This window comes from Oryzias melastigma, linkage group LG23 (assembly GCF_002922805.2).
Source record: "Oryzias melastigma strain HK-1 linkage group LG23, ASM292280v2, whole genome shotgun sequence".
NCBI classification, from domain to species: domain Eukaryota; kingdom Metazoa; phylum Chordata; class Actinopteri; order Beloniformes; family Adrianichthyidae; genus Oryzias; species Oryzias melastigma.
Genome location: NC_050534.1, coordinates 16,509,302 through 16,525,317, shown reverse-complemented (window position 1 = coordinate 16,525,317; position 16,016 = coordinate 16,509,302). Strand labels below are relative to the sequence as shown.

Here is a 16,016-nt window from a genome sequence, read left to right as displayed (position 1 = left end):
GCAAAGACCAGATTGTTTTTGAGTGTTTTTTCAACTTTGAGTGACAGTTTCCCTAAAATTTTCACGCGTCTAGTCCCAGGTGAAAAGGAATTTTGGGTGTTGTAAAAGACCCAATCCAAAAAAATAATGACAATAAATGACTTATCAGTGGGTAAAAATGTTAAAAAATGAAAGTGGCCAGAATCTCTTATGGGGCTGGAAAAAAAATCAACTTACGAAACCAACACACAACTGTCGGAGATGTCCAAAGGAACTTTTGAAATTATTATCAGATATTACAGGACCTACAGCTTGGTGGTAATAAGTGTGAATTTTGGCGATTTTCACATTTTTACACAATATGAAAAAAAAAGGTTTTGTTTGAGCAATCTCTATGAGAATTCACATTTAGGTTGTGTCCGAATTCCCCCCATAACTACTAAAAAACTATATAGTGCGGGACTATATAGTGTCCTGGATTATAAAGGTAATTCAGATACGATGCTCATGACTTTTCTTTCGTTTTTCTAAACACATTGTTCGACCGCAATGCATTGTGGTCTATATTCGCTAATCTAGTGAACGCTGATGCATGCTAGTTTTTCGCAGAGTTCTGGGAAAGTTCAAGTGGACTCGATTTTGAGATTAGTAGATTTGGACAGCTCTAGAAAATGGTGAACACACTATATAGTGACTAGGGGGGTAATCCGGACACAACCTTAGTCTATAAAAACAACCGAATTTCGGTTAACCTTTAACCTCAGGAAGAGATCTCCATCTTAACTTAAAAAAAAACAAAAATCACCTTTGATGCTTTCTAAATATTATATTTATTCCTAGGGATTTCAATCTACCACTTCCTAAATCCTCAAACATAAACAAGTTTTTTTTTAAATTTGTAGATTTCTTTTTTTTTAATAGATAAATAAAAATAAAAATTGAAAAAAAATTAAAATTAAAAAATGTTGCAGATTTCTAATGGTGTTAGTGTAGCTCACAAAAGTGGCATTTTCCCGCTGCTCACATATTTGTCACCTGAATATGTAACAATGTAATCCTTTACTAGAGCTGACAAAGTGATATAACACATAATATGAGCATTTAAGAAGTGTGGGTAAAAAAAAACTTCCGTTGCCAAGGAAATCTGAAATTTTTCTTTCCCCAATTCTTCTGAAAATGACATAGACCTGTTTGTCTGTTCCAGGTGACCAAAAAATCAAATGGTTGCTATGGAGATAAAACTAACAAAAAAAAAAACATTTTTTCAAAATGGCCGCTTTTTTGTTGGTTTTATTTCGATAACATTTTTTTTATGTTTTTTTTTTTTTTATTTAATAGTTAATTAAATGTGTAACTAATGCAATATAAGAATGTATCTGATGCATGAAGAAGACAAAAGTCATCTTCTGGCCGGAGTGAGAGCTGCTTTATCCCGATCACTCCATGGATTCTCCATACCTGCTTTTTCCTAGTCTTAGTGGCTGCAGAAGCTGATTCCCGCCGTCCCCTTGCACAGGCTGGGCACGTGCAGCACAGATCACTTTGAATGTAGTCCAACATGTACTGGCTGTATTTAGGCCACTGCTGGAGGTTCTGCAGAGAGCGTACTCCTGCAGACCAAACAGCAGTTTACAGTTCACTCTTTTCTTACCTTTTCATTGCTTTGTTTCTTGGCCCAGCGTTCCTGTGTTTCCACGATGAAAGAAAAATAATTAGTCAGCAGCCTCCACACACTAGAAAATCACAGCCTGCTTCTCCAGGCTGTGTTCCTGAAACCACCTTTTCTTCTCCTCCCTCTTGTTTCTGGTGAAACAAGGACATTAAATTGCCTTGCAGGTGAGATTTTTCACTGCCACGTTATGCTTTTCCATCAACAGTCTCAGCACGGCTCAGAAAATACTGTCTGGTCGGAGCGGCGAGCGTCTCTCTCTGAGCGCTCGGCGTCTCCCACTTTGTACTTTTGGTTTCGACTCATCCAATCGATCCAGATTGGTTTGTTTTGGAGTTCTGAACAGAATGAAAAAAAACATGTCTTTGTGTTTATGAAGCTGAATGAGGGATTATAGTTAGATCTCTCGGATAATATTTTAAGTCCCACTGAATGTTAGAAACTCACTCAAATGGAAATGTTGTTTTTGGAGTATTTAACAGGTTCTTGTAGTATTTGTCTCGTGATGTATAAAGTATTTTAAGATTAAAACTGTGTTTCTGAGTATTTCTTTCTCTGATGGAATAAATGCCTCAACCATTCTAGTATCCTAATCACTTGTTATTACATAGTTTATTCTAATTATTTCTTGTTTATTATGCCAATCTTGTGTTGCCTTTGCTGCCCCTAGTGGTGAAATTGTGCACTGCAGTCATTTCTTTAAATAGACAGAAATTGGCTAGAAACTTGTTGTTTTATTCAACATCCCTTTATTTTTTTCTCTTCATGACTGGCCGGATTAAATCACCTGGAGGGTCGGATGCGGCCCGCGGGCCGTAAGTTTGACACTCCAGCTTTAAATCATAATTAAAAGACCACTTGGAACTCTTTTAAAATATAGTTGGAGTTAAAACCTGTAATATATTAGTATTTTTTAATGATTATTTTTTCAACTGCATTGTGCTTGTAAGGTTTATCAGTTGTTTAAATGTTCAAAATCCATAATTTTTGTATTTATTTACAAACATTTAATCTAATTCTTCTGGTGAGTCTGCAGTCCAAAGTTTAACTTAAATGTTTTTAGATGAGCAAAGACCTTGACTGCTCAGATTATAGGGCTGCCGCGATTAGTCGATTAATTTAATAATCGATTAGTCGTTACTTTATAATGTATGGAGTCAGAGTGGAGTAAAGTTGTGAGCGTCCAGCACAAAAAAATGCTCTTTTTTATATTTGAGTTAGTGAGACCAAAACTTTATCTTTAGTGAAAAATACTTCCTTGTTTCAGATGCCGACCTCATTTGATTTAATCTTGTTTTAATCCCAGAACCTAATGAAGGACAGAACCTCCACGATTCATTAAAAGTTTAATAAACTATCATCTTAATTGTATTGTTTTTAGATAGTTTAAAGCTAATGATGGTTAAGATTTGTGCTTTACATCTAGTTTATTTGACTTATCGGAAAAAATAATCAGTGATTAGTCGACTATTAAATTAACCGTTTGTGGCAGCACTGTTGGATAATAAACTCTAAACAGTGAATTTAGCCAAACGACAAACACTAAGACCTGTTGGGATTTTTTTAAACAAAAGAGGGTGACTAAACGTGTCTTTTTCATTGAGTTTGAGGGTTGAAAAATGAGCGTATAACTCACCAGGTGAGATGGTGTGCAAGCTTTGATCGTCTCTTTATTCAGGGTTTTTTCTGACATCAAACGCCGAACGAAGTCCTTGATGATTCTGGTTGTTCGGTTTGGGTCACAATCATGGTTCAAATGTCAGGTTTAGACTTCCCTGATGGTTGTAACTGCCGGTTTTGAACCATTTCATCTCAGTGTTCAGATCTTCTAGAATCGTCTGCTTTGGCATTTTAGAAAAACTGAGAATTCGAAGAAAAAAGGTTGCACGTCGTGTGGTATTTACTGGGTGACTTCTGGGCGACTTTGAACATGTTTTAGGGACTTTTTCTGCTTTCAAAGGTAACATTATTGAAACCAGTGGTTGAATTTTTCTGTCTTCAGGCAGAGAAAATGATTCTGCTCAGCCTGTTTGCTTTTCAAAAGGTAGAAAAAAAAGGAAAAGGCCCTGCAGTGTCTGAAGGCTGAGTGGTTTGCTTCTCTCCTCTGATGTCCAAATTAGAAAAAGCAGAATAAAAAATGTAAGAACTTGTGAGCATGAAACTTAAAAAAAAAAAAGACTTTTTTCTAAGAGGACGCGTCTTAGAATCCAAAATGAGAGGAAGGAAGAGCTTAAGAGCAAAGAGTGCAGGACGCCTCCTGCTGGTGGAACGTTCACCTCAGCTTCAGAATGGATGTTCAGAATCTCTCCAGTCGCTCCAGGGCTCGGTCGTTGGAGCTTGAACCTGAAAACTCCCCCATAACTTGACTTCCTGTGCAGATGTGGCGCGGCGGTGATGAGCGGTGGCAGTTCTCTACAGCGTACTCACACTTTGTGTCTCCATGTCACTGAAAGTTATGGCTCCACTGCAGGCAGCTGACAGAGGTTATAGATGCTTCTCAGTGGAGCCAGACGAGCGGAGAGACAATCGGTGTTTATCAGCGCGGTGAAAGATCCGCCGTCCGAGAACACCTCGGGACGACTGTATCCTTAGGAAAAGCACCAAATAATGTCTGATGGCAGAAGCAGGAAAGAAGGTTTACCCGGATGAGTATTGATTAGACTTTAGCTTCTTTCTGTTAATCGAGTGTTTGCACACATTTGCTTACACATTTTTAAGAAACTGATTTGAAAAAATGGTAATAAACTCTAATTTATTTAAGGCACTTTATTTGTACTTACATGTGTAGGTACCACAACTTAACACTTAAATACCCAGTAGAAGCCAAGTAAAAACCTAGATGTCAAAGTCAAGGCCCGGGGGCCGGATCCGGCCCTCTGGGTTTTTCTATCCGGCCCTCCAGATCATTTTATTTTATTGTTATTAATGGCCCAATGTTATCTTGTGCTCATTTCTATCTTGTATAATTTTGACGAAAATATATTTTTATGGAGAGTAAAAAATTAAAAAGTTATTTAAGGTTTAAGTTGATTTATTCTGGAATATTATTCTTGCCTTTTTATTATTCAAAATTATGTTATAAAGTTAAGGTTTTAAAAACTGGCATTCTGTTAGCTTTTTGGACTATTTGGCATTTACTAAGATTTTTTAGGCTATTTTGAGGTTTTGCTTATATTTCAGCTACATGCTAGCTGTTTTGGATAATCACAGCTTTTTTCAGGCTTTTTTGGAGTTAGGCTAATATTTACACGCTAGCTGTTTTGGCAAATTTCGGCTTTTTTCACAAAATATTTTAGGCTGCTTTGAAGTTGAGCTAATATTTCAGCTGCATGCTAGCTGTTGTGGCTATCCTAAGTTGTTTTTTTTTTTTTTTTAGGCTAATTTGGCTTTTAGCTAATATCTTAGGTGGCTATCAGCTTCAGCGTTTTTAGCTATCAATTTCAGCATCTTCAGCTGGAAAATTCAGCTTACAGCATTCCCACTAGCATTATCGCAGGTAATGCTATATATCTAGTTAATGATTATTTTAAAAAGTTACAATTTTAAAGTTTGAAAATGTACTTTTAGAATGTTCAATAAATGTTTAATCTGTTCAGCCCGCGACCTAAGGGGTATTTTGGATTTTGGCCCCTTGTCCGATTGAGTTTTACACCCTTGATCTACTGCAGAGGTCGGCAACCTTTAATAGTAAAAGAGCCATTTGGTCTTGTTTTCTACTGATCAAAACCTAGAAGGAGCCATATGTTTACCTTTTACCTTTAGTAGAGGCCAAATTAGCAAAAAATCTAGCTCGTTACTAATTATTAGCTGAACTCCAAATTAGCATAAAATTCCTCAGGAAATTAAGTCAACCAAAAATGTTAGCATGTTGCTAAAACATTAGCTAAACTCCAAATTAGCATTAAAAAAACTCATCAGAGGCCAAATGACCAAAAAAGCTAGCTTGTTGTTTAATTCCTGCTGAACTCCAAAATAGCCTCAAATTCCTCAGTAAACTAAATAAGTAAAAAACGTTAGCATGTTGCTAAAATAGAAGCTAAATTCTAAATTACCCCAGAAAAACTTTAGTATAAACCAAATTAGCTGAAAACATCATGATTTTTTTCTAAAACATTAGCTAAACTCCAAATTAGCCTAAAACCTCCAGTGGACAAAAAACTAGCGAAAAACGTTAGCATGTTGCTAAAATAGAAGCTTAATTTTTTGAAAATTACTATTCTTTTATCTTTCTTCAGCCAGAGAGCCACCATGGAGAGATAAAAGAGCCACATGTGGCTCTGGAGCCGCAGGTTGCAGACCCCTGTCCTAGTGGATATAACATAAGTACGCAATGAAAGTAGGAATCTACTAGTACCACAAAAATACACACCACGTAAATAGGTTCAAGATAAACATACAGTAGGTATCTTGTAAGTACCCAGAAGATAAAACATAAATAACTAGTACGTACAATGCAATTATGTACCAAATAGTACCACCTAAATACTCAGCATTTACCACTTAATTACCCAAAAGATCCTAATAGGTCCCACATAAATACCCAATTGGCACAACTTTAAACACCCAGTAAGTACCACCTGAGTATGTGGTTCGTACTTACATGGTGCCTACAAGGTTGGGGCAACTATGGTGCAGCGGTAGAGTGGTCGACCTCTGATCGGAAGATTACAGGTTTGGTTCCCGCCTTGCCCATGTGTCGAAGTGTTCTTGGGCAAGACACTGAACCCCACATTGCCTCTAGTGGTTATAGGTGTTATACCAGGGATGGGTACATTTTTTTTTACTCGGGGACCAGGAGCAGATTGGTTGGTAATTTACCTTGTAAAAGAAAAGAATAATGTGGGATGTATAAAACATGCCTTAATCTTGATTGGAAATTACTTTAAAACACTACATTTTGGGTTTTTTATCTCAAAACTGTGGTTTTTGTTTCATTTTAGCAATTTTCACCAATCTCCCTTAAGGAAAAATTCAAACTCGGGGAAATGCTGCGTTCATGTGATTTTGGAAAAATCATACTGTCCGATAATATCATAAAAATAACAAATCTTCAAACCCCACATGAACGCAGAATAACTTTCTGTGCCTGAACAAAGGTAAATGTATTTCTATGGGGAGACACCTGAACTACACTGACAAAAAAACATCCATACGGGTTATAGAAATCATTTATTCCAGTTTAACGGGCCGCATGTGGCCCCTGGGCCGTAGTTTGCCCACCCCTGTGTTAAGGCAGTGGAGCCACCACCATTGTGAGGGGGACTGAAGCGCTTTTGGGCTTTAAGGAAGATAGAAAAGCACCATAGAAGGAAACACCATTAACTATTATTGAGATTTATTAACATCTGCAACAGTGATTCCAGTGACCCTACTAATGACAAAGTGGTATTTACGTCACGGATGAGGTTTTACTTAATTGTTTTATCAATTTAACTCCTAACTATTGTCAGTCAGCTTCCCACTATAATTCTGCAGTAAAACATTTCTCGACTAGCTTTAAATCAACGTTCCAGCCGCATTTCTTTATAACCTCAAAAAGCCCATTTGTTCCTGGTTTACTGACCTTTTGGTTTGGTGGCTGTTTTTGAAGATCTCCCTGATTACATTCAAATGATGTTTCCCTTCATACATGCATTAACATTTAAACAGCAGTGTACCATTCGATTCTTTGGCTTCTTTTGTTGCTCTCCTCTTTTACGTTTCCATGTTTTAGTATTTGGTTTAAGTAGGAGAATATTTACACACCAGAACTTTTTACAGAAAGAGAATAAAAGCTAATATTTATCTCTGTTGTATCACTCACAAACGTTTGTGTGTATCTGTGGCAGCATGCAAAAAAAAGTAGTGCATCCAACTGAAAGTTTAATCATTTGTGTGGAGGGGATGGGGGCAGGGTTTGGGAGCAGCATATGGCACGTGCACACTACACCAGCATTGTCTCCATATTGGCCCTCTGAGCATGCTCAGCTCTGAAGTGACTTCAAACTGGGTCAGAGAGTAATGCTGCAAACAGGCGATGACCATGCAATATGTTACATCGTCTGTGTTGACATTATTTTCTTCTGAGTTCATTATCCTTTTTTGGTTATTTTAGTGTTTTTACTTACTGTATATAATACAAAAAAATATTTTTATATCATGTATTATCACAAACTCAATCACACAAGGGACCAAATCCAAAACACACCTTAGGTCGTGGGACGAACAGGATAAACATTTATTGAACACACTAATGCTAAAATTTTAAAACCGTAACTTTTTAACATAATTATGAACTAGATATATCACAGCATTCACACTAGCTGGAAAAGCTGAGGCGAATAGTCAGCTAAAATATAAGCTTAAAGCATAATTAGCCTAAAAAACTATATATATTTATATATATATATAAAGAAAACGTATGTTAGCTAAAACACCTAGCATCTCACTGAAAAAAAATGGTAGATTTAAAAATATCCTTAAAAACTGAAAAAGCCTAATTTAGCCAAAACAGCTAGCATGTCGCTGAAATATTAGCTAAACTCCAAATTATCCTAAAAAAATCTTAGTAAATGCCAAAATAGTCTAAAAAGCTAGCAGAATGCATTTTTTTAACTTTAAAACTGTAACTTTTTAACATATTAATGAATAATAAGAAAGGTAAAAATATTATTCCAGAATAAATCAACTTAAACCTTAAATAAAGTTCAATATTTTACTCTCCATAAAAATATATTGTGTCAAAATTATACAAGTTAGAAATAAGCGCAAGATAACATCAGGCCAATAATAAGAATTAAATAAAATGATCTGGAGGGCTGGATAGAATTACCCAGAGGGCCAGATGGGCCGGATCCGGCCCCCGGGCCTTGACTTTGGCACGTGTCCTTTGGATGAATAAACTAATTCACACAGAGAAATGCTAATGGTTGAATTTTAGAATTAACCAAGCCCTACATTCTGTTCAAGCATTTAAACTAGGATCATGACGACCTAAATGCAGTTTTTTTCTCTGATTGACAGTGAGGTTAGCTTAAGTTAACATACAGTCATGCTGAGTGATACAGAGAAAAGTGATGCCAGTATCTTCTCAGAACTGTCTGTGGAGGTTAACGATTTTTCTCCTCCACCTTCTCCCGAGGCAGACGCTCATGGTCCTGACCGACGGAGATCCATGTCCGAGTGGTAAAATGAAGCTAGCATCATTAGCTAATAAAGGCTAACATATTGTGCAAACAATCCTGAGTAAAACGTTCGTTGCTAATCCCATCACCAGGACAGAGTTCACTGGATTCAATGCCAATTGCACTAAACCACTGTTGCCTAACTTCCAAGTTGACTGGAAAGTTGTGCAAGCCTGTAGATTTTTGACGACTGTTGGTAATACAGCTACGAGCCACGCTAACGCTAACACGACAACAATCAAAGATGAATGGGGCTTTTAAACTGGAGTCGCAGAGCATGATGACGTGAAGCTTCTGAGATGACCAATTGACCAATCACAAAATTCAACACTAATACCTCTTATCAACCTGCAGGGGGCAGCACACTAACGGTTTTTGACTGTAATTTGAGGAATCAAGCAAGTTTATTTTAAATTGTCAAAAGTGTACCAAGGACCAACAGACAACACTTTTATAGAGGTCAACAGCCAAAAAAAAGTTGATCTAGTGTTTGGTTACCCTTTAATGTGCACATTTGGAAGTCGTGCAGTAGCAGTCTAGTGGAGAGAAAGCAGCAGGTCAACAATTGAATGATTGGTGGGTGGGATTGTACAAGAGTAGCTGCTTGTAACTAGGTCTGCCACAAACGATTATTTTAGTATACGACTAATCACAGATTATTTTTTCCGATTAGTCGACTACTCGGGTCATGTGCAAAGTGGATGTAAAACACACATCTCAGCTGTCATTAATTAAAGCTAACTTAAAGCTAGATAAATTCACACTAACATTATATGTAGCTGAAGATGCTAGTGATGATAGCTAAAGATGCTGAAATTGATAGCTGAAAACGCTGAAATGGATAACTGAAATCGCTGAAGCTGATAGCCAGCTAAAATATTAGCTAAATGCCAAATTAGCCTAAAAAAATAATTAAAAAGCCAAAGTTAGCCAAAACAGCTAGCATGTAGCTGAAATATTGGCAAAATTTCAAAACACCCTAAAAAAGGTTAAGTTAGCCAAAATAGGTAGTAAATTGCTGAAATGTTAGCTAAACTCCAAATTAGCCTAAAATAACTGAAGAAAATCTTAAATTAGCCAAAATAGCTAGCATGTAGCTAAAATATTAGCTTAACTCCAAAATAGCCTAAAAAATCTTAATAGATGCCAAAATAGTTCACAAAGCTAGCATAATGCCAATACAACTTTCAACTTTGCACTCCGACTTCATATAATATAAAGTAATGACTAATGGACTATTTAATTAGTCGATTAGTTGACGATTAGTTGACTAATCGTGGCAGCTCTACTTGTGAGGCTTCACATTTCTTGGCGGAGGTTTCTGAGGATCCATGAGTGAAAGGGAGGCAAAACTTTTAGCTCTCTTAAATATAAGAACAAGAACTTTCAAACAAACAATTGGTTTTGTTGAACCATTAAAGTGCTGGAAAGTGCTAGATTTATTTTATTTGAAAGAACTTTTCTTTAAATATTAACCCTGTATGACCATTTGTATCACATTTGATCCAGGCGTTTCTAAGACTATTATCTTGTTACTGGTAGCGTGATCCAAACTTTACTTAAAAAAACACATTGTCTAAAACTTTATTCATGTTTTCTACCTTGTAGTTCAACATTATTCCACTAGAGGCAGTAGAAGGGCTTTTCGTGCTCATTTCAAAATGGCCGCTTTCATGAAATTTCAAAAACACCAAAAGTTTTTGCTAATTTTCAAAACTTTGTGATGAGAATAACTCATCTATTGTTATTCTTTTTTTTTTTTATATAAATGACTAATCATAGTATTAAAAAAATGCTAAATTAGTTGATAATGAATTCTTTATAATCCATGTTAAAATGTGTGCATTAAATTTGAGACAATGGATAAATAAGATGATTTGTTTTCAAAAACCGTCACTCATGTCAATATGTTTCCATCTTAAGCGACATTGTTGTGAACAAAAAGTCTGAAATCACCCAAATGATCATAATTGATATTTACAGTACATTGCATAGGAATATTTTAAAGTTTAAAGGTTTAAAAAGCATCTAATTGACTTTTCTTTGATGTAGTGAGCTTTATAGGTTTAAGGAAACATTTTTTTTATTTCGTTTTAGTAGTGACATACAGGGATTCCTTCACAATATAGTTTACAATTTCATCATAAATCTATAAAATGTTGCTTGTGTTTTTTTAAAGCATGTGATAATAGACTATTTAAAGCTTTGAATTTGTCACAATTAATGTCGAGGCAAACATTCTCGACTGCGTGAGACTCGGTCAATACTTGCTGAGAGATATCAGGATAAACTCAAAGGTGACGACAAACAAAAGGTCGGCATGATTAACAGTTTAAAGATGATAAACGTCTGCTCTGAAAGCAGGTTAAAAGACTTTCCTCAGGAATAAAGTGGATCGAGACAACCTTGTGTCTCTAAGAGCTACTAAATGCAAGAAAGAGCTTTCCCTTGTCACAAAAACCGACATCAAAGTTCAGCTCCTCATCAGTTTGACCTCAAAGTCGCAAGAATTTCTGCTGCATCAGACTGTCTGTGTGTGCGGAGGATATTTGACTGCAGAAATTCGGTGATCAAAGCTTTAAACTGTGACTTATCAGTCATACTGGATGGGAGTCTTTGCTCCTCTCTTGTCCATAGGCCACTGACGGAGCAGAGCCAAGTCCAAACGAAACATGAAAGAGCACACAGCTCGCTGTCTAGAATATGACTAACAGGCATTTCAAACGCTCCTGTGTGTGCACTCTAGTGTTTGGAATGGCATTTATTCAATCGAGGTTCAGTCAATTTTAGGAAAAAATAAGATTTGGTGCACAATACTGGTGGGATTTCATTATATTGTATTATAAAAATGTGCTTCTTCCCACTCCCTTTCAAGCAACAAATAAAACTACTAATTTCCATAAGTAAAAACCAAACAAATATGAAAATTAGAGTCTTTATGAATCTATTCTAATGATTAAAACTTGGATTATTCCTAAAAGATACATTTAAAACTTCAACGCCGCATCGACGTATGCTAGTTTTTTGCAAAGACTTTTTGGACCTTATTTTTGGAATTGTAGATCGGACACCCTGAATAAAAATGGTGAATGCCTTATATCAGGGGCGTCAAACTCATTTGGTTCAAATTTTGGTTCAACCGGTCTGATCTCAAGTGGGCCGGACCAGTAACATAACAGCAAAATAACTTATGGTCAACTTGTTATCTGTAGCTTTATTTTTGTTTTTTTCTCAATTGTAAAAAGGTCTCAAACAACCTTGTAGCCTAATCACGTATTCTTATTATTTAAACTATTTTTATTATAATCTTTTTGGCAACATTTTGGTAACTGTGGTGTCACACCTGAGAATTTGTATAAGAACTTAACAGTAGTGAGGCTTGCAGGGAACTTTCCAAGACTTCTCGCTTGCAAATAAATCCTGTTTATTTCTTCATCTCTTGCTATGCTGCTATTTCTTTTCCTTTGCTCCCCCTAGTGGCGGAAATGCGTATACCGGGTATTTCTTAACAAACCATAACTCTGGGCTAAAAACTTGCTTTTTTTTTGTCAAAATCCTTATATATTTTTTTTTTTCTCTTCATGACTGCGCCCGATTAAACCATCTGGAGGGCCGGATGCGGCCCGCGGGCCGTATGTTTGACACCCCTGCCTATATAGGGCACTAAGTGTTGAATAGTAATTTGGACATAACCCACAATAACACAATGTGTTCCAATGCTAACAGTTGATTGTTTTTGCTTAGTAATACCACTTTTTTATTTCCAAGCTTCAACCTGATGTCACTCAGTTTCTTTCCACTGAAAGTTCTGCTGTTTGATGGATTATTTATTGATGGTAAACTTGACCTTGATGAGCGTCAGCGCTCTCACGGGACACAACTTCAGGCTGTTATTCAAAACAAAAATATTTACAGCACTTTTCAGAGATTGGAATTCTGCCACTGTCAGTTTTTAGCGTTCTTTACGACTTTTTCTTTGAGCGAGACGCTAAATGAATGACAAGACGTGATCAAAAGCCCTTTTTTCTGTCGTACTTTTTTTCTAACTTTGACGTCTCCAGTTTCTGATAATCGATATGCGGCTGTAAGTTCATTGACTGCGGCAGCTTCTGATTGTTGCTTCTTCTTTTCTTTTTTTTTTTCTCCCCGCAGAGCTTCCGTACGGCTGGGAGAAAATCGATGACCCCATTTACGGCAGCTACTATGTGGAGTAAGTTTGGCGGTGCATCTTAAATATGTAACGACTTGCTTTTGATTTTCCGCGCAGCCTGCTGGCGCTGTATTAATCATATTTATTAGGAGCAGTCTGGCGAGGAGTCGCTCCTTCCATGTGCCTGCTGGCCTGAACCAAAGTTTATTATTTGCATGTGTTTATTCGTATTCCTCTGAAACACTAGAGGTGCATGCATTTGTCGGTAGATTAACTCGGATCTTCCCATCTCACAGCTTTCATTTTTACTGTTTCTCAGCCTACCTTGAGCAATGATACCTGCGTCAACTCTTTTTGTGTTGTTTGATTGTAATACAAACACCATAAAAGGCAGCCACCAGACCCCGACGTTATGTAATTATGTAAAAATACAGTAAAGCTGTTTCATAATTAGCACTTTGATACCAGGGCGTTCATTAAAAGATAAGCAGGGGGGAGAGAAATTGTGTGCCAGTGCACAAAGCGGTCTCAAAGAGCAAAGGAAGTATCTAATGATGACTAATTATTGCACACTGGCAAATTACACTATTTGTAGTCAATGACTATCTTCCCCCATTCCAAACTAAATTAAGAGCAACGTGGGACGTCGGAGGAAATCGTTGCAGGTTTTCCGATTCCATTCCGGTCCAAACGGTGATCTGTATAAGAAAAAGCTCCAATCAATCACAAAACCGTTGTGCGGCTGTTGCGTAATCCGGGGACTAGCCGTTTAATTAATCATCAAGGCGATTTCTGCTGCAGCACCGGGTTTATTAGACCTAATCTACACCAAAGAGGGAGGCGACTGCGACCCCAGTGTGTGGAAGCTAAACTAGTTCATTTCTCCTCCTGTGAAACAGCCATATAAACAGAAGGACCCAGTTTGAGAATCCGGTTCTGGAGGCGAAGAGGAGACTCCAGGAGCAGCAGCAGATGCAAAGTCAGGGTCTGTCCTCACTGCCTCTTCCCACCATCTACAGAGGTAAGACCTACACGCTGACCCTTGACCTGCTTTAAGATTACATTTTGCACATTTATGTATGACTGCAGCCAGAGAAACCTTAAAGACCTCCTCATAGTTTTTAACGGCATTTTTCTTATGAAAGAGAACAAATGTAATTAAAGCCACGAGCGGCGTTGGATGGCCGGCCCCGCTGCCTGCCCATACGCATGGTCGCTGCCCTCGAGGCCCACCTTTGACAAAAGCTCGCTTGCTAAGCAGCCAGGATGCCCCCCCAAATCCCCCCTCCTCTTTCTGTACAGCTAGTATGAGATGTATATATAAGAAATTAATTGAAAAAGCTATTTTTTCAAAATGGCGCCTTTTCTGTTGGATTTATCTCCATAGCAACCATTATATGTTTTGTTCGCCTGAGGTCACCGAACAGATCGACGTTAGTTTCGTAAGAATCGGCAAAAGTATATTTTTGGATTTCCTTAGCAACTGAGGTTATTTGCTAACCACGCCCACATTCCTTATATAGTTATATTTTAAGGTATAATAATTGTTAAAGCTTAAGCCTGGGATCTACATATTAAATTTTCACAGCAATACATTGAAAGATGCGAGTGTATTAAGACTACGCCACATTATCGAGCTCGCCACGCGCACGCCGTTCAAAATCTACAGCTTCCAATACCATATTTCTTTCACCATTGAATTTGAATTTGAATTTGTAATCATAAATAATTTGGGAAAAACTCACATTTATAGGGAAAAAAAAGTTTTGGCGCTTGGAGGAGGTGGTTTATAGGCAAAACTGCAATGGAAACTATTTATTTAAATTAAATTAATCACATGATCAACAGTGACGGCACTTCTGTCCCACACAGTTCATCAAAAGTTGAGTGTGTCATCAATTGTTGGATCTACAGCTCCTCTGTAAAACCACCATTACTTGTTGTGTAAGTTGGTTTGTGTTTATTTGCATAATTACGATTTCATAGAAACAGTCCAATTGTGAAACTGTTTTTTTCAACATTTTCACTACGATTTAAAATCAAGAAATACTCAAAGGTAATAGCGCTCTCGCCTCACAGCGAGAAGGCCCCGGTTCGAATCCCGGCTGGGACCTTTCTGTGTGGAGTTTGCATGTTCTCCCCGTGCATGCGTGGGTTTTCACCGGGGACTCCGGCTTCCTCCCACCGTCCAAAAACATGCTTCATAGGTTAATTGGTGACTCTAAATTGTCCCTAGGTGTGAATGTGAGAGTGAATGGGTGTGTGATTGAGGCCCTGAGACAGACTGGCGACCTGTCCAGGGTGTACCCCGCCTTCGCCCTTCAGTAGCCGGGATGGGCTCCGGCACCCCCGCGACCCCGAAAGGGAAGAAGCGGTCAAGAAGATGGATGGATGGATGGATGTTCTCCCTCATCAGAAAACTGCCACAAGAACATGTTAAAAACACCAAATCTGAGTGGGTCTTTAAATGATTTCTTATGTCCTTTTTAACTGAGTGTGGGCTCTGAGGAGTCTAATCTTCCCTCCTTCTCAGACGGAGGATGGATGCAGCTGGAATGTGTCCTGTATTAAGTTAGATTAGAAGAGACAGATAGGAAATGTGGGAAAGTGAATCGAGGAAATGATCTGCATTAAGGGGATTACATTTACACCTTCACCTCTGCAGCAGAAACACACCTATCATTTTATTTGGAAATGAAATTACACTCAAAGAGGAAAATGGGTGCAGAAGAGCAGTCTTCATCAGAGACATTGGCTATTAGATTAAGGACAAGTGTATTTTGTATTTATTTATAGGGGAGGAATTTGAATGATTGTATATGAAAACTGGATATTATATTATATTATATTTAGTGCTGTCTTTTGTTTTTTGTGCAATTAATTAATTGTGACCTGTAATTAATTAATCTTTTTTAATCTCAAGGATTTTTTAACCCAATATTTGCTGTGAAAATCCTTATTTTTACGTGTTTTATTCAACTTTGAAGATCAAAATAAAACTAAAAAGGCAGCTTTATGGAGTTTTATTTATTTTTGTTTGTTTTTGTTTTGTTTT

At 37.4% G+C, this 16,016-nt stretch overlaps 1 protein-coding gene across 13 annotated transcripts in view; it reads left to right on the top strand.

The window, feature by feature from the left end:
- Positions 1–16,016, top strand: part of magi2a (membrane associated guanylate kinase, WW and PDZ domain containing 2a) — a 332,668-nt gene that overhangs the window by 261,576 nt on the left and 55,076 nt on the right. For all 13 annotated transcript variants that reach the window (XR_002921266.2, XM_036210186.1, XM_024291335.2 and 10 more), the window contains 2 exons: positions 12,964–13,021; positions 13,861–13,982. Coding sequence is in view for 12 of the 13 variants with exons in the window: in XM_036210186.1 (XP_036066079.1) it covers positions 12,964–13,021; positions 13,861–13,982 (180 nt within the window). In the remaining variant the exon portion in view is untranslated. The remainder of the gene's footprint in view (positions 1–12,963; positions 13,022–13,860; positions 13,983–16,016) is intronic.